Source organism: Brassica napus, chromosome A6, assembly GCF_020379485.1.
Source record: "Brassica napus cultivar Da-Ae chromosome A6, Da-Ae, whole genome shotgun sequence".
Taxonomy (NCBI): Eukaryota; Viridiplantae; Streptophyta; class Magnoliopsida; order Brassicales; family Brassicaceae; genus Brassica; species Brassica napus.
In genome coordinates, this window is record NC_063439.1 from 3,128,382 (window position 1) to 3,151,934 (window position 23,553).

Sequence of the window (23,553 nt, forward strand, 5' to 3'; positions counted from 1 at the left end):
AGGAAGTGCAGTAAATATAGGACGCGAGTGTCGGTAACTGGTAATATTTGAGCGGTTAAAAAAAAAGAAACGAGAGGCTTGTAAGAAGAGTATCGCTTACAAGATTGTTAGGAAAAAAAAAATGAAGAAGAAGAACTACATACTCAACTTTTGAGTGATATCTCTCACTCTAAAATGAACTCAAAACAATTTCTTCTTAGTGTTCTTTTTTTTTTTGACTAAATTTGATGCATTAAAATAAAAGTAACCAAAGTTTACAAATCACAAAGCCTTAGTGTTCTGTTTTGGATATCAGTACATAAAACTAAGAGATTAACATGAAACTAGGTTTAACCAAGCTCAAATAGAGTGAACAACAACTTCGGATTGGTTAAATATGCCATGCTGGTAAGTAAAATTTCACGGGACGCCCGTTTAGCCGTTGAAGCGGTCTAGCATTCGTATTAGATTGCTGCAGCAGAAACAAACAGTTATATTATTAGACTATCTTTCTTAGAAATGAAAGCAAATAACTGTCACATCACAATATGTATTTATACATTTTGTCACATCTTCTAACAGTTAGTTTAAAAGAAAGAAGATTAGAGTCACTCACATCGTGTACAGACACGCGAAGCAAGTCCAACTGTTTCAATGTCACAGTCCTCATCTGAAATTTTTTGCAATTGTATTATAAAACATTTAAACCAAATAGAATAAAGGAACTGTGTGTGTATTAATCACTAAAATACACATTAACCATTATGCATTTGGTGAGCAATACACAAATAAACAAACACATAAGGTCTATATACAAAAACTACATAGGAAATAAACTAGTGATTACCTCTCTAGAAATGGACCAAGTAACGTTTTCAGAACATGGAGGAGTTGTAAGTGATCCTAAATATCTGTAATAGAATTTTGTTTTGAAATTGACTGCTCTAGGATCAATCAAACTGACAAAATCCTCGGACTCATGTGCATCAGTTATCCTCTTCAATTGTTTTTCCAACTAAAAAAAAAACATAGAACTATTATACAAGTCGGTAGTTCTATAGAAGCAAGCAACTGGTTTTATTAGGTTAGCTATAAGGGGGTTTGGAAATTAGACTGCAATACCGAAAGGAGAAAAGAGTCAGGTCGTCCCAAGCTGTACAAGAACGCCACAACGGCTAAGCGTCCATCTTTGCTCTGATGAAGCATGTGTTGCTCGAGAACAAACCTATATATATATATGAACATTACTCAATCATTGCATGTATACTTTGTTTTAACAGTGACATAACCATTCTTATAAATATGACTACAGTTTATAAACATGTACACGAGTAGAGACACCTTTTGCCGTTGATGGTGTGTTCGGAAGGAGAGTGCCAATGAAGCTGTTGAAGTTGATATACAGTACCATTGATAGTTATACCCATGCCTGCATTCCCTCCTTCAAATTCCAACTACCACATTAACAAAAATAAAAATTATTGTATATATGACTCATCAAAAATATAACAAATATATATTGGAAAATATATAATATTAGTTGATTATTACCATGATATCATGGCCTCTGTTCTTAATGGTGGCATTAGAAGGTAAATAATGGCTGCGTAACGGTCCAAGATTATGATCAATGAAGACTCTTTTGTCCGTAAGATCAATAGGTGACTGCATCGTGCCGTTTCCACACATTTTCCATTCTGGCTTTAGTGTTCCCCATTTCTCTGGCCCCTTCTCTCCTCCCTTCTCGTAGTTAAACTCCGTTTCGTCCTCTACGAATCATATGAAAGATGAATGTGCTTATCAGTGTGTTTCGTGTCATGTTCAACGTAAGATTAAGATTTCTCAAAAACACACCAAACTTTCGAGGTAAGCTATATATACTGATAAACATTTAAAGATGATTTAATTAATAATAGCGCTTACCAACTTCTCCATGGTCTGGTGAACCCGAGGCAGTGGTAATAGATATGACGATAAGGAAAATGACGCGTACAATTGATGGTCTCTTCATTGTCTTATGTTATGTATAAACCAGGGAGTGAAATATTGAAAGAAGATTAATTAACAATGGTGATAAACAATTTATTCTTTTTTATTTCTGTCAGTCAAGATATCAGATTTTAAATGTCTTTATTTGCTCCTGACTGCACCTTCATTTTCTCTAGTTTCCTTTATGTTTCTTTTGTTTTTGGTAATTTAAAAAGTTTTATAATTCTATAAAGGGGTAGGATATCTTTGTGTGTGTTAGTATCATGCATTTATGGAGATATATAATCTTGGTGTGATTCACCAAACAAGTTGAACAGATCGTGTGTCGAATTTTTACTAGCTTCTAGTTATTACATGTGTTAATTATTCATACTCTTACATTCTACAATCTAATAAGAGTAGCTTAGGAATAAACAAATAGGAGTAGTTTTAATTTTTAATTTTCTATTTAAACTCATCGTGAGCAGGTAAGTGTCGTTAAGAAAATTCTACAGAGTAACAAGAGTAGTTTTAAAAAATAAAACTAGATTTTGACTCGCGTTGTAAAGCGCGAAATTAATTTTGGTTGAAAACAATAGTGTCCTTATTTATATATTGGATATTATTACTTGTAAAACTTGTGTGCATGATTTATTTAAATTATTTTCGTATGTGTGTTAAATTTTTGGATTTTGAAAAAATTATATTTTGTGATAATACATTAATTTTTTTATTCGATATTTAAAAATTATATAAAAAATAATCATCCAAAGTGTAATTTTTTTGCTTTATTCAGTGTCCATTCCCGACCCGGATCCGCGGTCTAAATGATAAACCCGGTGACCCGCAATTAAACCGATAAACTAAGTGATCTAAATATAATCCGATTCGGATTTAATGAAAATCCCAATTTAAAACCTGATATATTGTTCAAATTAATTATTGATATTTTAATAAATAAAACCAAATCATGGAATAATTTTATAGATAATTTATTTTTGTAATATTTGTTAACTTGGTTCATCTTTGGAGTCTAAATAGGGACTGGGTAACAGTCTTTTTTATTATAGATCCATATATTGTTCAAATTTTCAATATACAAATAAATCTTTTTAAGAAATAATAAAAATGGTGCATTCGTTTATATTATGATTTTTGTAAGTTAATTTGTGTTTGTATATTGAAAATTCAAAGCAATTAGATATATCCAATATCTAAAGTTCCAATATCTACGATAATCTTTTGTTTTGATTAAAAATGGGATATTCACATATATTATTATTATATAATTCTAATGTAAGATGTTTCTTAAAACAAAAGAAGTTTATAGAATTTCTTGTAAATTAAATTCATATTTTTTTAAAGCGTAATTATACTAATGATTTAAAAAAAAATTATATTTTATCTAAAAAAATCACATGGTATGCAAAACAATACTACACTCTCCCTATCATGTGGTTAATCGGAAGATTGATGCAAGAGAAAGAAAGAAAAATAAATGAAACCAACATGAAAAAATAGATGTTAAAGCCAAACCATACCCAGAAGATCAAAAGAAAAATTTAGTTCGGGCTAAAAAAAAAAAAAAAAAAAAAAAAAGATGTATATACCCAGTCGGTGGCTTCAATAGTGAGATCAGTTTTCTCCTTCAACTTGACTAAAAGCTTTGATTGATTAGTCTCTTCTCATAGCACGTGAATAATCAGCAACCATAACACCTTATTTGAAAATACAAAATTTACCATGAGTACAACTTCTATTTAAAACCCGTCAAACTTAAACCCAAAGAAAAAGCAAAATCATCCACCCACACTGCTTAGCAGATGAACACAAACAAAACTCATAAAAATAAAACTCACATCTGTTGTTTGAGGAAGATCAGAAGAGGGCACAATAGATATCCCATCAAGCATGTCGTTGGCTTTTTAAAAGAAATTGTTGTAATCATATTGGTTAATATATAACCATCATTGCTGCTATTTTAAAATGAAACCCATAAAAATCTGCCTTGCACCAATCTGTTAACTAATGATCAAGCTCTCAGTTTGTGTTTGTTTGTCCAAAATATGATGAAATAATTTTAAGTGGTAATATATTTATTTCTGGTAAATAGAATATTCGATTGGTTGTTACAAATAATTTTCCAATTCTTTTTATTTAATTTAAAGGACAATGACATGGCTATGTAAATACTTCTAAAACATAAAAGTACCTTGAAAAACGATCTTCTCTTTTAATAGTATACTAGAACTTGATCTGTGCATCCGCGCAGATATATATATATATTTTTTTATAAATTATCTTATATAAATGGTAATATATATTTATAAACTTTATATGTATTAAATAATTGTTTAATATATTTATAAACCCATACATTTTATAATTTATAGTGAATAATTTTATTTAATTTTTTATCCGTCAATTATTACACTCATATTTTTAAAATATAACTCGTGTGTTGGTGTATATGTATTTTTTTATGGATCCACAATTTAGGTAAACTAAAAATGTTGTCTATGGTTATATTTGATTTATTCGATCAAATAATCGAATATATATTATTTATAATTTTGTGTGTTTTATATTATGTATTTCTTAATATTTTCTATGTTTTTTTAGACATAGTTAATATACCAAAATAAAAAATAACCAGTCCGTATAATGAACATTTTGTTATATTTTTGTATTGATTAAGTGTAATTTATTATTTAGCTTGATTATAGAAAGTATTTCTTAAATAAGTAGAACATAATTTTTTTATTATTTCATTTTAGAAAAATGCATTCATTAAACTATAAAAGACAAAAAATACTAAAAAGTAGGTAAATTTATAACTTCAGTGGCATTGAGATGTAAATAAATTAAAAAACAAAGAGTTAATTTATAAGTGTACTTATATTTTAATAAGATAGACTAGATTTGAATCCGCACGTACGTGTGAATATATGTTTGTTTTTAAAATAAAATTTAAAATATAAAATAAGTTTTGCTCAAAAAAATATAAAATAAGTTATAAAGATATATATTTAATATCATTTTTATGTATATAATTTTATGATAATTTCAAAAAGAATTGGGATATACTATTTAATTTCAAAATTAGTTATTGAAATATATATAAATTTTGATCTAGACTAAATATGATAAACAAAATAATTGCATAATGGAAATATATTTGGTTTCTCTTAGGAATGTTATTGTTTAGATGCATATAATGTTTTTGTTAGAAAATATCATATATGCAAAAATTTGGGATAATTAGTTTAGTTTCTAACTAATGGTCTAACATATATTTTTGTATATTTTTGTATGGTATATAAAAAATAGGACCATAAATTAGTAGATTAGAAGTTGTAATCATATTGATTAATATATAACCATCGCTGCTGCTATTTTAAAATGAAACCCATAAAAATCTTCTTTTCACCAATCTGTTGACGAATGATCAAGCTCTCAGTTTGTGTTTGTTTGTCCAAAATATGATAAAGTAATTAAGTGGTAATATATTTATTTCTGGTAACTAGAATTTTCGATTGGTTGTTACAAATAATTTTCCAATTCTTTTTATTTAATCTAAAAGACAATGACATGGCTATGTAAATACTTGTAAGAAGAGTACCTCAAAAAAATGATCTTCGTTTTAATAGTATATATAGATATATAGATAGATTCAATTTAAACTCTTTCTGTTGCTCCTTCTGTTTTATAATAGAGTTATGTTTTTTTTGCAAACATATCAAAATTATGTTGAATTGGTAAACGAATATATTTTGAAAAAATACTTTCATTAGTATACTTTCATTTGATTATGTAGTAACTAGTTTCCTTCTCAACTTGATTAATATGATTAATATTCTAATTGACTTTGATAAACAGAGATTGCTAAATTATTTTAACTTGACCATATTAATCAAGTTGAGAAGGAAACTAGTTACTACATAATCAATTCCATTTTGTATGAATATCAAACTTTCCAAACGTTAAATTTTTTTTTAATTAGTTTTTTTTCTAATTAGTTTATCTCATGAAAAATAAATAATACACAAAGTAAAAGAACCAAGGCGTAAGTCAAAAAGTTGAATTACCCAAAAAGATTCCTCAAAGATCTTTCTTTACATGTATACGCTTACATCAGTAAATCTTCTTAGAGTTTACCATCTTTTCTATTTACTTATCGTGTTCTTTTACCAGTAGTCACAGCAAGAACACACACCATCCCTGAAATGGTGGAACCGAGTTCTGTCTCTAGCAACAATCTCCCTTTTGTATATCTTTGATATAAGCTTTGTAGCCTCATGACAATTTCTGCACACTCTTAGATTCTTCACTACTGTAAGCTTAGTCCCAGGTTTCGTACTGATCAACCCAAATGCAATAGCTAGCTTCTCGCTGTGATGCCTCAATGCTCCTTCTTTCCATTCTTCTTCCATCTCCTGCAACACTTCAGAGGTATCCGGAACAAACCCTGCTTCCTCCAGTAGCACATCCATCTCTTCTAACATACGGTAGATTTCTCTACTCTGCAGATGGAGCTTGTCCCCAATGATGAACTCATGGACCACAGAGTCTATTTCGATGGAGCTGCAACCAGGAACTTTCTTCATACCTTTACCATTGAGAACCGCTCGTATTCTTGCTACATCTTCCCATCTTCCCGCTGCGGCGTATATGTTTGATAGAAGAACATAAGAACCTGAGTTTTCAGGTTCAATCTCCATGAGCTTCTGTGCAAATGATTCCGCCAGTTCAAGATTCCCATGCATCTTGCAAGCTTTGAGAAGAGAGCACCAAATCACTCCATCAGGCTCCATTGACATCGTGTTTATCATCTCTTCCGCTTCTTTGAATAGACCCGAATGGCCTAGAAGGTCAATCATGCACCCGTAGTGCTCTAGTTTAGGGGTTATGTTGTAGTCATGTGTCATTGATTTGAAAATATGGCGTCCAAGGTCTAACAAACCGGAATGGCTACAAGCAGACAACAAACCAACAAAGGTGATATCGTCTGGTTCAAACCCATTATTTCTCATTTTTGAGAAAAGATCAAACGCTGCATTGGCTCTCCCGTGCATCGCAAATCCAAATATCATTGCGTTCCAAGACGACAAGCTTTTACTGAGCATGCTATTGAACACTTGGTGTGCTGCCTCTATGTCTCCACATTTGGCATACATGTCGATGAGGCTGGTCCGGAGAGCAGAACCATTTGTAACACCCTTTAGTCTCTTGTCGATGTACACATGAATCCATCTTCCAATATCGATGGCTCCAAGGTGTGCACAAGCAGGAAGAACACTTAGCATTGTCACATCGTTTGGACTTTCACCTGATCTCAGCATCTCCTGAAACAACAGCAACGCTTCTTTGTAAAGATTCATATGCGTGTAACCACCGATCAAAGTATTCCATGAAACTACATCCTTGCACGACAACCCCTCGAACAGACCAGATGCTATCTCCACGTCACCACATTTTGAGTACAAACCGATGAGACCGTTAACAATCTTGAGACTTGAACCAAAGCCATGATCATCATCAACCAATGTATGTATCTCACGACCCAATTCAATACTACCAGACTGAGCACAAGCAGAAAGTACACTGACCAATGTACCCTCGTCTGGCCTAACGTTCGTCCTCATCATCTCTTTAAACAACTCTAACGCTTCTTCATAACTACCGTTTTCCACATACCCTGTGATCATTGCATTCCATGACACCACATCTCTCTCAGGCATTTCATCGAACACCTTCCGTGCGCTTAGAACATCGCCTCTGGACGCATAACCCGTGATCAAAGCTGTGCAGGAAACCACGTCTCGTTGAGAACTTGAATCGAACACCTTACGTGCATCTTCCAATCTACCGTTTCTCGCATACATAGAGATCAGAGAAGTGTGCACATATCGATCTAGCTCACACCCAAGCTTCAAAACCTGCGCGTGGATCTGTCTCCCTTCCTCGAAAGTCTTCGACTTTGCGCAAGATTTCAACAGAAACGGAAACGTGTAGGCGTTAGGAAGATGCCCAATCGAAACCATACGAAGATACAGCTCCAGAGCCGAAACAGGGTCCGAACTCGACGCGTGCCCACGAAGCATTGTGTTCCAAATCAACAGGTTCGGCTCCTGAATCGTTTCGAAGACAGAGATCGCGTAAGGGAGACCGTCGAAGTGTGGAGAAACAACGCAGAGCTCGAGGAGCTTGCTGAGAGCGTAGTTGGTGTTGTGGAGCCCCGTTTTGATCATCTGAGCGTGGGTTTCACGGAGAGATTGGTGGGTTTTGCAATTGGAGAGGAGGGAAAGAGAAGGGTGGGTTTGAAGAATGTCGTAGGGAGGATCACAGGAAGAAGGAAGGAAGTGGAATGGGTAAGACAAAGAGACTGTGAGAGGATACGAGAGCGCCATTGCTCTTTCTTATCGCATCTAACGGGTATTTAAACTACCCGCCAAAACTTCTTAGTGGGCCTTATTGGGCTTTTTATTACAATGGTTTCTTGTTGGGCCATATTAGCAACGATTAGGTAGTCGTTATCATAAAAGCAAGATTAATTATATAATATCATTCTGTGACAAACAAAAATAAAAAATTATATTTTATCATTATTTTCGTAGACGATAAACAAATACTCATCAAAACAGTGTAATAACTAGTGAAACCATTATTTTGGTGTTTATATGAAGAATTAAAGATTGGTAAGAAGTTGTAATTTGTCTTCATCAACTAAACTCTTGGTCTGTATAAGTGAACCAGGCGCTTGTTTATTGGTTGAACCGGCCTCGCATTGGTCAGGGAGTCCTGTTAAATATTAATCAAAAATAATGGAAATGATATGATTAATTGTATGTACGACGACAAAACATCATTGTCTTATCTTAACATTTTTTTTTTTTTATCTTAACATATTTGCCGCACTAAAGACTTATATCTTGACTTGAGAAATATGCAATTGAGAATCTCAATATGAGACTAAACATAAGTTAATGATGTTATATAATATATTTCAAGAATACGACATACTTTAGTTGTTAAAGTGTTAAATGATGAGAGGAAAAGACAAAACTTACATCGTGCACAGCCACACGGAGAAGCCTCACTTGTTCCCTTGTCACGGTCCTAATCTGAAAATTTTAAGGAAGCAAGCACTGCTATTAACCAATAACAATGCAATATAATAAACATGAAGTTTTGAAAATGGATAAATTTTAATGGTTACCTTTCTAACCACACTCCAAGTTACGTTCTGGGTACAAGGAGGAGTGGTAAGAGAACCTATGTATCTGTAATATTTTCTGCTTCCGATCTTAATTTGTTTGGGATCAATCATCCTTACATGTTTCTCTGCGTCATCCAGATCAGTAATGGCCTCTAATTCCTTCTCCAACTAGCACAACCCAAAAATTAGAAACAAATAGAACAATTACTACTACTATTGGTAATAATTAAAAATATATAAAATAATTGGTAAATAATAGGTAGTAAGTTTTTTATTTTGTGTACCGATCTGATAAAAGTATCAGCTCTTCCGATCTTGTACAAGACAGTCACAACAGCCATTCTCCCATTCTTGCCTTCGTGAACCATATGCAGCTCAAGTGCAAACCTGTTTGCATGTTGCAGATTTCGTATATTAAATATATCCAAGTGTCATATATATCAAATTCTATTAATATATTATACTTTAACATTTACAGAATTATTGCTTTTAAAAGTATAGATGATATTTCCAAGTCGTTTGGTGTAATGTTTTGTTTCCTCAAACTGAATTGGCTACCTTCTTCCATTGACCGTATGCTCAGAGGGAGAGTGCCAGTGAAGCTGTTGGAGTTCATATTGAAAACCATTGATCTTAATACTTCCTGCTCCATCTTCAAATTTTAGCTGTTCAACAATATCAACAAAATAATAAAAACTGGTTTATGTAAGGTTACAACTATTAACAAGTCGAGACACATATAACCTAGGTTTACGTGTTTGGCTAGTTGTGTGGATAGAAACTCAAAAAAATCAATGAAAAGCATGTGCATAAACAAAAAATAGCTAGGTCTCCAGGGTATTATAAAAAATATACCATAATGTCATGGCCTCTGTTCTTGATAGTGGCATTGGAAGGTTCATAGTCTCTAATAAGCCGTCCAAGATGAGAAACAATCTTAACTCTCTCGTTCATCATATCAATGGGAGATTGTAACTCTCCTTTTCCACACATCTCCCATTCCGGTTTAATTTCGCCCCATCTCTCTGGCCCCTTATCATCGTTCTTCTTGTAGTTAAACTCGCGTTCGTCCTCTACATATCACCAATAAAAAATATTCAAGATTGTAAAAAAATCAATTTAGAAGTATATAGAAATATAGAATAAACTAGAAAATCTAAAAGCTTACGCACCAACTTCTCCATTACTTGTAGCAGCAGTCGAAAACGAAAAGAGGGTGAAAATGATAAACACAAAGAAGATGCATCGGATTGGTGAGGTCTCCATCTCTTGTTTTGTCTTGATGAGGAGGGAAAGAGAAATGGGTCTTAGCGTTTAAATTGTAAGACAAGGTAGTACGTATTGAGCTTGGTTGAGAAGCACATGCAACTATAAATACTTGTTGAGACAGACGATTTTGTACGGATATGTTACTAGTCCACAATTATCAAAGAATAATTTGCAAAGTAACCATTTTAGACAATGTCAGTGTAAAATTCTATTCAAACTCAATCTGTGATAAGGTAAGTACTGTAGTTATGAAGATTATAATTTACTTTGACTAACAGAGATTGCTAAATTATTTTAACTTGAGCAAATTAATCTAGTCGAGAAGGAAACTAGTTATTACCAAATCGATTCCATTTTGTATAAATATCAAACTTTCCAAATGCTAAATGATAATTACGTGTGTTATTTTGAACATTCTACAGTGCAATAAGAGTAGTTTTGAGAAATAAATTTCTATCTATGATAAGGCAAGTGCAGTTATGAAGATTCTAATTTACTTTGACTAACAGGGATTGCTAAATTATTGTAACTTGAGCAAATTAATACAGTTGAGAAGGAAACCTAGTTACTACAAAATCAATTCCATTTTGTATAAATATCAACCTTTCCAAATTATAAATAATAATTAATTAGTTTATTTTTCGAAAAAAAATAATTACACAAAAGTAAAAGAACCCAAAAAGATTCTCCAAAGTTCTTTCTTCACATGTTTATGTGAATCTTCTTAGGGGGTTATTAGGAAATGAATTTGTATAGACTTTGTGAATTTTAAGAGTTGATTGATCTAAAAATGTTATGTAGATTGTGAAAATTTATATAGATTGACTTATGAAATTTGATCATAACTTTTTTTAGATTAATATAGATTTTCATGAATTTATATTACCTTTTCTCTACCATTTTTTTGTCAAATAAATATTTAATATTTCATATAGCATGATTCTTTATTTAGTAGGGGTAGGCAAGAAAACCGAACCGGAATCGATCCAAACCAAACCAAAATCTATTATCAAATAGTTTGGTTTATAATTTTCTCAACCTGAACAAATCAAACCGAAATAGATCCGAACTGAACTGCGTTAAACCGAACTGCACTAAACCGAACCGCGTTAAACCGAACCAAGAAACCAATGTGTTTTTGTTTTTATTTGAATTAAACATACTAACAATAAACAATATATTAAAATCCTAACACTAAAGTCACTATTAACTTTTTTAATATTCTATTTACTTTAACTGTTGTGTTCTTATAAACTTTTGTGGTTTTATAAGATTTTTGTTTCAGCTTTATATTAGATTTAATTTACGTAATTTATTCTTAAGAAGCATTATTAATGATTTGTTTAATTTTCTATTTGTTTTAGTTAATTTTGATTTGATTATGTTCTTATGAACTTTTGTGTGTTTTATATTGGATTTAGTTTACATAGCTTAGTTTTTTCATAGTCACCAACATGATGATTTCATGACCATACATTTATGTTTAAAAACATGATTTCTCTTAAAATAATGAAACTAAGGGAACCCAATTAAACCAAACCGAAACACAAACCAAGCCGAATACGAACCGAACCGAATACAAACGAAACCAAAACTGATCCAAACCAAACTAGTTATAGTTTACTTCAGTTGGAAATATTATAGAACCGAACTAACCAAACCGAACATGTTGGGCTAAACTTGAAATAACTTGAAGATCAAGTTATCTATTTCCTACTGAGTTGTGGATTAGGAAATAGGAAAGTCCTTAAGTGTTTAAGAGTTATCTAAACATTATAATGTCTAGTGTGTTTAGGACTTTATATTCTTATATATATGGAGATGTCAAAGTGTGACATTAGATATGAGTTTTGAGATTGAGAGACTTGAGAGATTTAGTTTTTGAATGAGTTTTCTAAAGCAATAAAGAAGAATTAATTTTTTAAGTTCAAGTTACTTTCGATCTTTGAGTTCTACATTTTGTATCAGAGACTTATGAAGAGATGGGATATATTGTTTCTGGGACTGGGAAGATGAAAAACAGTTGAGGATCGTCCTCAATACAATGTTCGATGTTGAGTTCAACAAATTACACCGTTTGGGCCATAAGAATGAAAATTGCATTGAAGGTACACAAGGTTTGGGAGGTTATAGAAGGAGAAGAAACAACCGAGGGAGACAAGAACAACATGACTGTAGCTTTATTGTTTCAATCTATACCAGAACTCTTATTCTTCAAGTTGGAGAACTCGATATTGTGAAGAAGGTATGGGAAGCGATTAAGCAAGGCATGTAGGAGCAAAAAGAGTCAAAGAAGCAAGGTTACAAACTCTGATGAATGAGTTTGATCGACTCAAGATGAAGGATAACGAGATTATTGATGAGTTTTGAGGTAAGCTATCTGAGATATCTTCAAAGTCTAGTGAGTATCGAAGAATTTAAACTCGTCAAGAAGTTCCTTAAGAGCCTCCCTCACAAGAAATGCATTCATATTGTGGCATCTCTCCAGCAAGTATTAGACCTTAATACTAAAATTTACGAAGATATTATTGGTCGTTTAAAACCATATGAAGAACGCATATTCGAAGACGAGGAACCATAAGAAGATCAAACCAAACTTATGTACATAAATAATGAAGCTCAGACCGGACAACATAATTAAGAGTATGGAGGGACTAGAATAGAGATTTCAGAAACAGAGGATGAAGAGGATGCTCTTTGTACAGAGGACCTGGTCGAGGTCGGAATAATTGGACAAGAGACGCACCGTACATAACTTGCTATCGTTGTGACAAATTAGGGCATTACGCCACGGACTGTCCTGTCCGACTACTAAAGCTACAAGAAGTTCAAGAAAATGACAATAGCGAGACACATGACGCGGATCAGCTTATGATGCACGAAGTGATGTATTTTGACGAGAAAATTTGTCTAACAGACAAATACGAAACAAACGCTGTAGTAGAGAACACATGGTATCTAGATAACGGCCTGAGTAACCATATGACAGGAGACAAGAGATATTTTCTAAATTGGATAGCTCAATTACGGGAAAAGTAAGATTCAGGAATGACTCACACATTGGTATAAAAGGAAAAGGAATAATATATTTCATAGATATGAACGATGAGTCAAGGAAGATGACCAACGTCTATTTTATTCTGAATTTGAGAAGCAATAGTCTCGGACGAGCAATAACGTCAGGATGTGATATAAGGTTGCGAAAAGAGGAGCTAACCATGCATGATCAACATGGCATGCTACTCGTTAAAGCACAAAGGTCTAAAAATGAGCTCTATAAGGTGTGCATGGGAATCAAGAAGACGGTTCAACTAAACTTAGCATCTATTAGTGAATCAAATAGATGGCATACGAGGTTCGGACATGTCAATCACGATACAACGAAGATAATGGTAAAGTGAGAACTCGTGAGTGGAATACCGAATGTTAACGTGGAATGGGAAGAGGTGGGAACTACGAGAGGAAGAGATAAAAGAGCGCCATCACTCTTTCTTATCACATCTAACGGGTATTTAAACTACCCGCCAAAACTTCTTAATGGGCCTAATTGGGCTTTTATTTATAAACTTTATTTTAGCTTATGTTTGGTTTCTTTTTGGGCCATATTAGCAACGATTGGGTAGTCGTTATCATAAAAGCAAGATTAATTGTATAATGTCATTATTTTTCGTAGACGATAAACAAATACACATCAAAACAGTATAGTAACTAGTGAAACCATTATTTTGTGTATATATGAAGAATTAAAGATTGGTAAGAACTTGTAAAGTGTCTTCTTCATCAACTAAACTCTTGGTCTGTATAAGCGAACCACGCGCTTGTTGATTGGTTGAACCGGTCTGGCATTCGTCAGCGAGTCCTGTTAAATATTAATCAAAATAATGGAAATTGGTGAATAAATTGGACAGACAAAACGTCATGGTCTTATCTTATCATATATACGCACTATGGACTTATATCTTGACTTGTGAAATATGCAATTGAGATCAGTGTGAGAACATAAGTTAACGATGTTATATGATATATATATTTAAAGAATACGACATTGCTTTTGTTTGTTAAGTGTGAAATGTTGAGGGGGGAAAAACAAAACTTACATCGTGTACAGCCACACGGAGAAGTCTCACTTGTTCTCTTGTCACGGTCCTAATCTGAAATTTTTAAGGAAACAAACACTGCTATTAACCAATAACCATGCAATACAATTAACATGAAGTTTTGAAAATGGATAAATATTATAGGTTACCTTTCTAACGACACTCCAAGTAACGTTCTGGGTACAAGGTGGAGTGGTAAGTGAACCAATGTATCTGTAATATTTTCTGCTTCCGATCTTAATTTGTTTGGGATCAATCATCCTTACATGTTTCTCTGCGTCATCCAGATCAGTAATGGCCTCTAGTTCCTTCTCCAACTAGCACAAACCAAAAATTATAAATGAATACTATTATTGATAATAATTAAAAATAATTGATAAATAATAGGTAGTAAGTTTTTTTTTTGTGTTTTTGTGTACCGATCTAATAAAAGTATCAGCTCTTCCGATCTTGTACAAGACAGTCACAACAGCCATTCTCCCATTCTTGCCTTCGTGAACCATATGCAGCTCTAGTGCAAACCTGTTTTCATGTTACATATTTCGTCTATTAGATATATCCAAGTGTCATATATATCAAATTCTATTAATCCCTTACATACTAAAGCACAAGTCACTTGACTAATAGAATTGTGACAAATGGAAAAGAAAATTTTTTTAAAAAAACAATTGATTTAAAATAAAATCTCTTACATTCCTAATTTTTAGCAATTTTCTTTATACACGTTCAAAGTCACTTGACCATGATTTCAAACTGTTTTTGATTTTTCTCTTTTATATAATTTACTCTCTGTTTCTTTTTTCCTCAATTTTTCTATCTTCTCACGCAAACAAAAGAATGAAAGATCTTTTCATCTCTCTTAAATTTTCCTTGAGTTTCTTCATATTTTTTTTCTGCACCAATTTATTTTTAAAATTATTCATCTAGATTAATACTTAAAAGCTTATTATCAACAAGATTTAGATTGATATAGAGGAATTACGGGATGCAATTGATATTGGTACGATAACTTTGAAGAGATTTGATTTTAGATCACTACAACATAACTAACTTAGAAACTTTCTCGATCTTTTGATTTACAGGGCTTGGAGGTCACAGTTTAGAGAAATAGAATGGAACATACGTTCAGCAATAACTCAATTGCAGTTGTGATTTGTGAATCAAAGAAGCACAAGCTTTTGACATGACAAAAAAGGTTTTAACGTTTTCCATTCTTTGCTATTTTTTCTGATTTGTTGACTAATGTTTCATTGGTTGAATCAATTATTTTCCAGTATTCACAACTGCAATTGAGTTATTGCTGAACGTATCAAGGAGATTATTTTTTTTATCCAAAGGTAAATTTACTTTACTTAATTATTGCTATACAAATTTTTAATTTACAAAATGCAAACTTAAGCTGTAAATTTCAACCTTATAAATTCAAAAAGAAAATTGTCAGGTAAATCAACATGTGGAAAATAAGTAATGTGAATTAATTTTGTTTACATGTGTGCTTTAAAAAATATTTCAGGTAAATCAACATAAAATGTCAATTTTAAACTATAAAAATTAAAATAGTAAATTATTAGATTCATCATATCTAAAGTTACACTAAACTAAATTAAGTATTTTTTATTCTGTACGTAACCATCAAATATTGATATAAAGTTTTTCTTTCATACTTTCAACCACTTTATTTCAATGCATGTACCTCTAAAATGATATGTTACTGTTTATATAATATTTTAAATAATGGGTCCGATTGGTAATGGCTGTAGCTTTAAATATTTTGCTGTAGAAAAAAATCTGTAGACTTTTTGCTGTGGCTTTAGATTTTATTGCTGTAGAATTTTATTGAAGCACTAAAAAATTGCTTTGGATATTTGGCTCTGCAGAGCACTTGTACAGCTGTAGGATATTTTAAGAGCTGTAGTTTCAAAAAAGAATTTAAAACTTGATTGCTCTGAATTTGGTGCTGTGAAAATAAATAGAGCTGTGGACAGCACCTACAGCAACTACCAATCACCCCCAATATTCACTATGATTGAAAATTATGATGATGATCAAATAATTTCTAATATAATGAATTGATATGTGCGTAGCACAGGCATAATACTAGTATATTATACTTTAAGAGTTACAGAATTATTGCTTTTTAAAAGTATAGATGATATTTCGAAGACGTTTGGTGTGATGTTTTTCTTTTCCTCAAAATGAATTGGCTACCTTCTTCCATTGACCGTATGCTCAGAGGGAGAGTGCCAGTGAAGCTGTTGGAGTTCGTATTGAAAACCATTGATCTTAATACTTCCTGCTCCAGCTTCAAATTTTAGCTGTCCAACAATATCAACAAAATAATAAAAATTGGTTTATAAAAGGTTACAACTATTAACAAGTAGAAACACATAAAAGCTAGTTGCTTCAACATATGTTTACGTGTTTGGCTAGTGTATGGATAGAAACTCAACAAAATCAATGAAAAAGTATGTGCCTAAACAGAAAATAGCTCTGATCAAAAAAAAAAAAAAAAAAAAAAACAGAAAATAGCTAGGTCTCCAGGGTATTATGAATATATACCATAATGTCATGGCCTCTGTTCTTGATAGTGGCATTGGAAGCTTCATAGTCTCTAATAAGCCGTCCAAGATGAGAAACAATCTTAACTCTCTCGTTCATCAGATCAATAGGAGATTGTATCTCTCCTTTTCCACACATCTCCCATTCTGGTTTAATTTCGCCCCATCTCTCTGGCCCCTTATCGTCGTTTTTCTTGTAGTTAAACTCGTGTTCATCCTCTACATATCACCAATAAAAAATATATTCAAGATTGTCATAAACCTAATTTCGAAGATATATAGAAATATAGAATAAAATAGAAAATCTCAAAGCTTACGTACCAACTTCTCCATGACTTGAAGCAGCAGTCGATAGCGAAATGAAGTTGAGAATGATGAACACAAAGAAGATGCATTGGACTGATGAGCTCTCCATCTTTTGTTCTATCTTGCTGAAGACGGAAAGAGAGATAAATAACCTTTAGTGTTTAAGTTGTATTGTGTTAGGGAAAATACATGCAACTATATATACTTGTTGAGAGACTTGAGACAGACGATTTTGTACGGATATGTTACTAGTCCACGAGACTTCCCATGCTCTCTTCCTTCCAGACGACAACTTTGACTCTTTTGGAAATATGTTTATATTTAATATTGGAACAGAGACCAGGTGTGAATCAAACCCAAATTTTCATCACCAAATCGGTTACCATTTCCAGTAAGAAATAGAAAAAACACATGTGGGATTTATTGCGTTCATTCATATGTGTCAATAGTTTACAAGGATATGGCACACATTTTATTACTTTTGAAATAGTATAATGAAGAAACAATTTCACATCTGAATCATTAACTGTCCTATCTATTCAGCAGACAAAATAGAAAATTATAAGTAGTAGTACTATTATTGAAAATTTTAATGCTTCTGTTGTATTAATGACAATTTTCATTGCTAATCAATATCATGATATCAGAAAGTTTGACAAATCATTCTCAAATATCAGTGCCGATGAAAATAAATTAGGAACTTTGACATACAAACTTTCTCGTCAATTATTAAAATATTGAACATAATTCCTTGTTTGCTAGATTTTTCCCAGTTACATCTAAATTTTAGAAAGCAACAAAATATGAGGGAAAAAAACTATAAAAAAGGAAGGGGAAGGTAAAAACGTACGGAAAAAAAAATTTACACAAATAAAGTTATGACATTTGCCAAAAAATATTTATCAAATTTAAGACTGAGTTAATATATAATTTACTTTCATACATTTTCTTTGTTTGAAAGTTGATCTGCAAATTCAAGTTTTATTGACAGAAGAACTACCACCAAGGAAAAGGTGATGAAAACCAATACATGAAAACAACATCTTGAAGTCTCGCGTTATTTTCCTGCCTACAACCATGCAAATCGTTTCATGAGAGGAGCATTTTCTGAAACTTTTCAGACCATTAGTCAAAAAGTAATTATTTAGTGTGGTTAGATAACATTTCACCAACTTTTAAAAAAAATTATAAAGAAGATCACCATTTGAATTCCGCAAGGTCAAATAATCGTTTCACCTTACCATATAATATAAGCTAGTAAATATTGAAATTATCCTTCATTCCTGTAAGTCTGATGGTCGTACCATCCAGAAACCTAATTGTAACGTCTCATTTTGTTTATCTAATTTCATGTGAACATTCATAGCCCAAACCTGGTTGCAACGTCTCAACCATCCCCTTATGTTCTATGTTTTGCATTTGATCCTTATTCAAACTAAATTTCAAGTCAAATTTTGATTGATCAGTCATCTTGAAAAATTTATCCGGTTAAGCATGAAAAACTATAGCGTACTTCAGTTATAAACGTTGTAAAGCCAGAATTTTATATTAGGTTGTGCTTTTTTATATTTGATTTGACAAATGCACAAAATGAGCTTTTGAAATAAAAAAGTTCGAGAATTCAACAACTTCAAAAGAGTCTGGTTAACAAGCATTATAAGAATTCATCGTTGCCCTCATAGTACTTACTCCACTACGTACGACATAAAATAACCAGTTTTCGTTCTATTAATCTTGAGAGAAAATTGTAATTAGTGATGATCATTCTGCTCACTGTTGCGTTGCTAGTTCACATGATACAATATGAATATAAGTGGTGAAAAGCAGACAAATTATACGAGTGAGACCAACTTTTATGACTTTGACATGTCTTTGTGTCGTCACCAAGTTTTGAAAAGAGTCTTCTTATTGCATCAGGACGATAGACGACGGGAAAGAGTATGTTCTGGCATCATAAAACAGAGGTATAATTTTGGTTGTTGAATCTCATGGCAAGAACATAGACCAAATTTGTTGTCTTCAAAATAAAAATGAAATTCTAGAAATCAAACTACGTCATATTCTTTGTTGGTCGTCTTTGTATAGCGGTCATAACTTGTGGTGCTTGCCGGCCGGAGGTTCCGCTATTGCTTGAACTACAAGATTTATATATATGTTTGTATGAGGTTTATCTGGACCTGGGCTTAATAAATAAGAAAAAAATTGAACTTCATTAACAAATTTACGTATCGATTTAATTTTCGACATTCATCTGATCACATATGATCTTTCAGAAGATATATTATATTGTTGTGATATTTCTTTTATTAATAAATAAAAAATTTACTGAATTCGATTATAGATTTTAGCCGTTGACTATGGAGTGTTAAAAATTCGGGCTTAGCGTCCCGTCCATCTAAACTTTTTTTAAAAAAAATTGATGTTCATGGGCCTAATCTTATTACTAGCACACTAATGTACCCACAGGCTTTTAAATTTTATGTTCACGGGCCTAATCTTATTACTAGCACTCTAATCTGCCCCACGCCACATCTAACCCATTTAGAACCAAGACTTTTAACTCTTACTATTTTGGAAATAACCTTTTTTTTTTTCACAAAAGATTTATTTTATTAATGATCAAAATAGTCAACAGATATAACATCTCTTATTACATTTGGGATACAAGGATGATATATATATTCGTCATTGTCTTGTAGTTGCTGTTTTGCCAGTAGGTCAGCACATGAATTTGATTCTCGGTTTGTCCATGTGTATTGCAGGCTTTCAAACTTCTGCTCCCATTTCCATATGTCACGTAGCCAGTTAACAACATTAATATTTTTTGTTCTCTTTTTAAGGAGATTGATGACATTTATGTTGTCTCCTTCAAAGATGACCTTTGTATATCCTTGACTCCAGCAAATCATCATTGCACCAAGTAAGGCTTGTAGTTCACTTTCCAAAGCATTGTGAGGCTTTCTAGTTTTGAACTGGCCTGCTCCCTTAAAAAGACCCGTACTATCTCTAATCAACCATCCTGCTTGTGCTGGTGTATTTATGTTGTAGAAGGAGCCATCGTAATTGCATTTGACAAATCCCATCTCAGGTCTTTTCCATTCATTGCGCTTAGAATTTGGTGATCTCCTTGGCTGGCCTGGCTGAACTTCTTCAGTAAATTGTTGTGCTTCCATCCATTCCTTTGTGTCTTGGTATGCAGCTTGGAGTAGATATCGCCAATGTGTTAACTTCTGTTGGAAGATCATTTTGGAAATAACCTTTATTCTGATATTTTGTCCACAAAAAAACCTTTATTCTAGTTTAAGTTGAAAAATGGTTTTGCAACGATTGTGGATGCCTTTGGCTCTAACTGGTAACCACAAAAAGAATAAAAAGAATAAAAAAAATGAATGAAAAAGAATAAAATAAAATAAAATTTTATTTATTTTTTAATTTGTCAATGAATAATTGTAGTCTTTTATTTCTTAAATCTTAAGTAATGTTAAGGAATCATAGGTAACAAATATTATTTGTAAATGATGAAAATTTTAAGGAATGCTAAGAAATTAGCTATTCCCACTTGTTCCCTTGATCACCATTTGGAGCCTTTGTGTTTAAAAAAAAAACAATGTGGATGCTCTATATATATACAGAAAATAAAATTTACACAAGACGATGTATGGTGGTTCGCTAGCTATAGCAAACGGCTAACTCCTAGCATATCTTACAACACTGGTCATATATGTAACATTAAACTAGAAATTATTATCTAATTTATAAAGCTCACTACACACTTAGATGGATGGATCTAAATATGATTAAACGATAGTACTTTGTATATTTGAGAGTCAGCGAAGATGTCTTTATCTGAAATGGGGAAATTATACGAAAAGTCTAGGGTAATTGGGGGCTATAACCACAAAAAAAACCAATATTCACCATGTAACCATTTAACCTAACGATTCTATAGACGCTGTTAAAAATATAAAATAATACTGTAATACCCCTAAAAACAACCGGCTCAACCTGATACAAAAATAATTAAATATTTTAATTATTCATCCCACAAAAATAACTCGTGTCTCACCCTTCTTCACATCTTCTCCTTTTAACTTCTCTGTTAATTTTGCTGCAGTCGAACGGTCTCCGGCACCGCTTTCATCCATCGCCTCCACTCTGCATGCAATCAACATCTTTTCCAGATCCTCCATCCTCTGTTTTCAATCTTCTTCGGCGTTACAGTTCTTGGTTAGAGTTTCAGCGGCGGTAGTAAGAAACCCTTTCTACCCAACTTCACCCTTCGATTCTTCTCAGATCTCTGAACCCCCCGTAAGTTCTCCTTCTCTGTTGTAGATTCTCTTCACCGTGTCGTCCTATGTGCTTATTTTCTTCCAATTTGGGGCTCGTCTCATAATCAAAGTGTTATAGTTTCTAGGTCTGTATCATCGGCTGATGTGAATTCGATCGTCCCCGATTCAGAATTAGTCTCTCCCACTAAGTTCTCGGTGCTGTGAAATAAGTAGTGTAGTAATTTAGGGGAAGATGCATGGAATATCATTGATTAGAAATGCTCAGTCGGTACACATAGTATGATATTTTAAATCCGGTTTCCATTTGAAATGTAATAGTATACTTATCCCATTCAACTATTCCACTGAGGATTTTATCACTTGCTATTATGTTTTGCTTTGCTGCAATTTGTGGTCGGTTGTGGTTCTCTCTCTGATGTTCTTATTCTAAGTTATGCTTGAATTGTGGTTTTTGTCTCTGCGATGCATAGTTCATGGTGTAGAAATATCGATTATTTTGTGGAATAGCATCTGCAAGACATAGATGTTTCATTGTATGCTCGTATCAGTATATCTCATTGCTATATGTCATGTTAAGTGGAATAGTATAAGGTTCACATTATTCCATTTTACATGGAATCATACTTTTACATCATACGTCTTTCCATTCGTTAGCTATTTTTATTTTGTTTGACTCATAATTCATTTCTATATTGAATATTACATTGTGAACCGTCCTCACTCTTTGCTTCTCTTACTTTTCATTCTTCAGGTTTGGTATGGACGAGTTAGACCATCCAAATAGATTGTTTGAGACATGCTTTGAACCTACCGGCAAAAAAAAAGGTTAACACCTATTTTCAGTATTATGGCCAGTGGATTTAATTTCACAAAGACTTGGGTTGCCTATGTATTGGGATTTATATTTACTAAACTTGGGTTTAGTGTTTACTGTCAAGTGTTCTATTACCATTCCCATTAGCTTTGTATTTCATGTGGCTAATGAGGAATGTAAATACATGTCTCTAGTATTATGGCATGTGAATTTAGTTTCCTGGAGATTTGGGTTGCTTATGGATTGGGGTTTATATTTCTCTAACTTGGGTTTAGTGTTTAATGTTAAGTGTTCTATTACCATTTCTATTAGCTTTGTATTTCATGTTACTCAATCTTTGCTCTAGTATGCACATAGTATCATTTTAAATAATACATTGTATATAATATAGAAGTCTTCTCGTAATGGATGGTACAAATGTGTACGTAATCCTATACACACATTTATAATCATTAACCTACACCAGTTGTTTAAATTTACACAGTAAAAATATCTTAGTAAATCGACTTCAGCACGTGGCATCCTCATACTCTTTCATTAGGAGTAGCTGTCACCAACTATCCGACTTTCATATTTTCCTAATTTTTGTTTAGTGTTTAGTGTCAAGTATTCTTCTACCAATCCCCCATTAGATTTTGTAAATCAATCATGGATGTATGCAACTATTATATAAATGACATAGTATATTTTATATGGAATAACAGTTTTCAGATAAATTACATAGTGTATTCTATATGGAATAGACATTCTCACGTAATATACGTCATAAACGTTAATTCACCTTATAACGGACATATATTATCAGAAGTTAACATTGGCATCATTTCATTTAACCAAAATAGAAGGTCACAAGGTTTTCCGTACAACAAACACAATGTGCCCACATTCCATTAAATTTGGGTTAGGTTACATATTCTTCTGTGTGGTTTACCGGGAGTTTACATTTCCATACTATTTGGCCTTTAGTTTATTTCTGTGTGGTTGATAAATTTATTTATGGAATATTTGGCTTGATTTTGGGTAAAGCATTGCGTACTTTCCTTGCATCATGTAC

The 23,553-nt window shown here is 32.6% G+C and overlaps 4 protein-coding genes across 4 annotated transcripts; all 4 read right to left on the reverse strand.

Moving 5' to 3' along the window:
• Positions 1-111: 111 nt before the first annotated feature.
• On the reverse strand, positions 112-3,953 carry LOC106351203 (alpha carbonic anhydrase 5-like). Its single transcript, XM_013791018.3, has 9 exons — positions 3,807-3,953; positions 3,558-3,665; positions 1,903-1,993; positions 1,531-1,748; positions 1,321-1,433; positions 1,102-1,204; positions 827-994; positions 596-649; positions 112-451 (listed from the first exon to the last, which is right to left on the reverse strand). Exons 3-9 carry the CDS (start codon positions 1,988-1,990, stop codon positions 371-373), a joined length of 825 nt encoding a protein of 274 aa, XP_013646472.1. The 5' UTR covers positions 1,991-1,993; positions 3,558-3,665; positions 3,807-3,953; the 3' UTR covers positions 112-370.
• A 2,050-nt stretch (positions 3,954-6,003) lies between these two features.
• LOC106346362 (pentatricopeptide repeat-containing protein At1g08070, chloroplastic) lies at positions 6,004-8,357 on the reverse strand. Its single transcript, XM_013785662.3, has one exon. It carries the CDS (start codon positions 8,355-8,357, stop codon positions 6,135-6,137), a length of 2,223 nt encoding a protein of 740 aa, XP_013641116.2. The 3' UTR covers positions 6,004-6,134.
• A 621-nt stretch (positions 8,358-8,978) lies between these two features.
• On the reverse strand, positions 8,979-10,680 carry LOC106351202 (alpha carbonic anhydrase 7-like). The gene is made up of 6 exons (XM_013791016.2): positions 10,339-10,680; positions 10,022-10,239; positions 9,725-9,831; positions 9,451-9,553; positions 9,167-9,334; positions 8,979-9,071 (listed from the first exon to the last, which is right to left on the reverse strand). Exons 1-6 carry the CDS (start codon positions 10,430-10,432, stop codon positions 8,979-8,981), a joined length of 783 nt encoding a protein of 260 aa, XP_013646470.2. The 5' UTR covers positions 10,433-10,680.
• Positions 10,681-12,042: 1,362 nt separating this feature from the next.
• On the reverse strand, positions 12,043-17,561 carry LOC106351201 (alpha carbonic anhydrase 7). Its single transcript, XM_013791015.3, has 7 exons — positions 17,412-17,561; positions 17,092-17,309; positions 16,741-16,847; positions 14,952-15,054; positions 14,682-14,849; positions 14,533-14,586; positions 12,043-14,294 (listed from the first exon to the last, which is right to left on the reverse strand). The coding sequence occupies exons 1-7, from the start codon at positions 17,503-17,505 to the stop codon at positions 14,220-14,222; spliced, it is 819 nt and encodes a 272-aa protein (XP_013646469.1). The 5' UTR covers positions 17,506-17,561; the 3' UTR covers positions 12,043-14,219.
• Between the last annotated feature and the right edge of the window lie 5,992 nt (positions 17,562-23,553).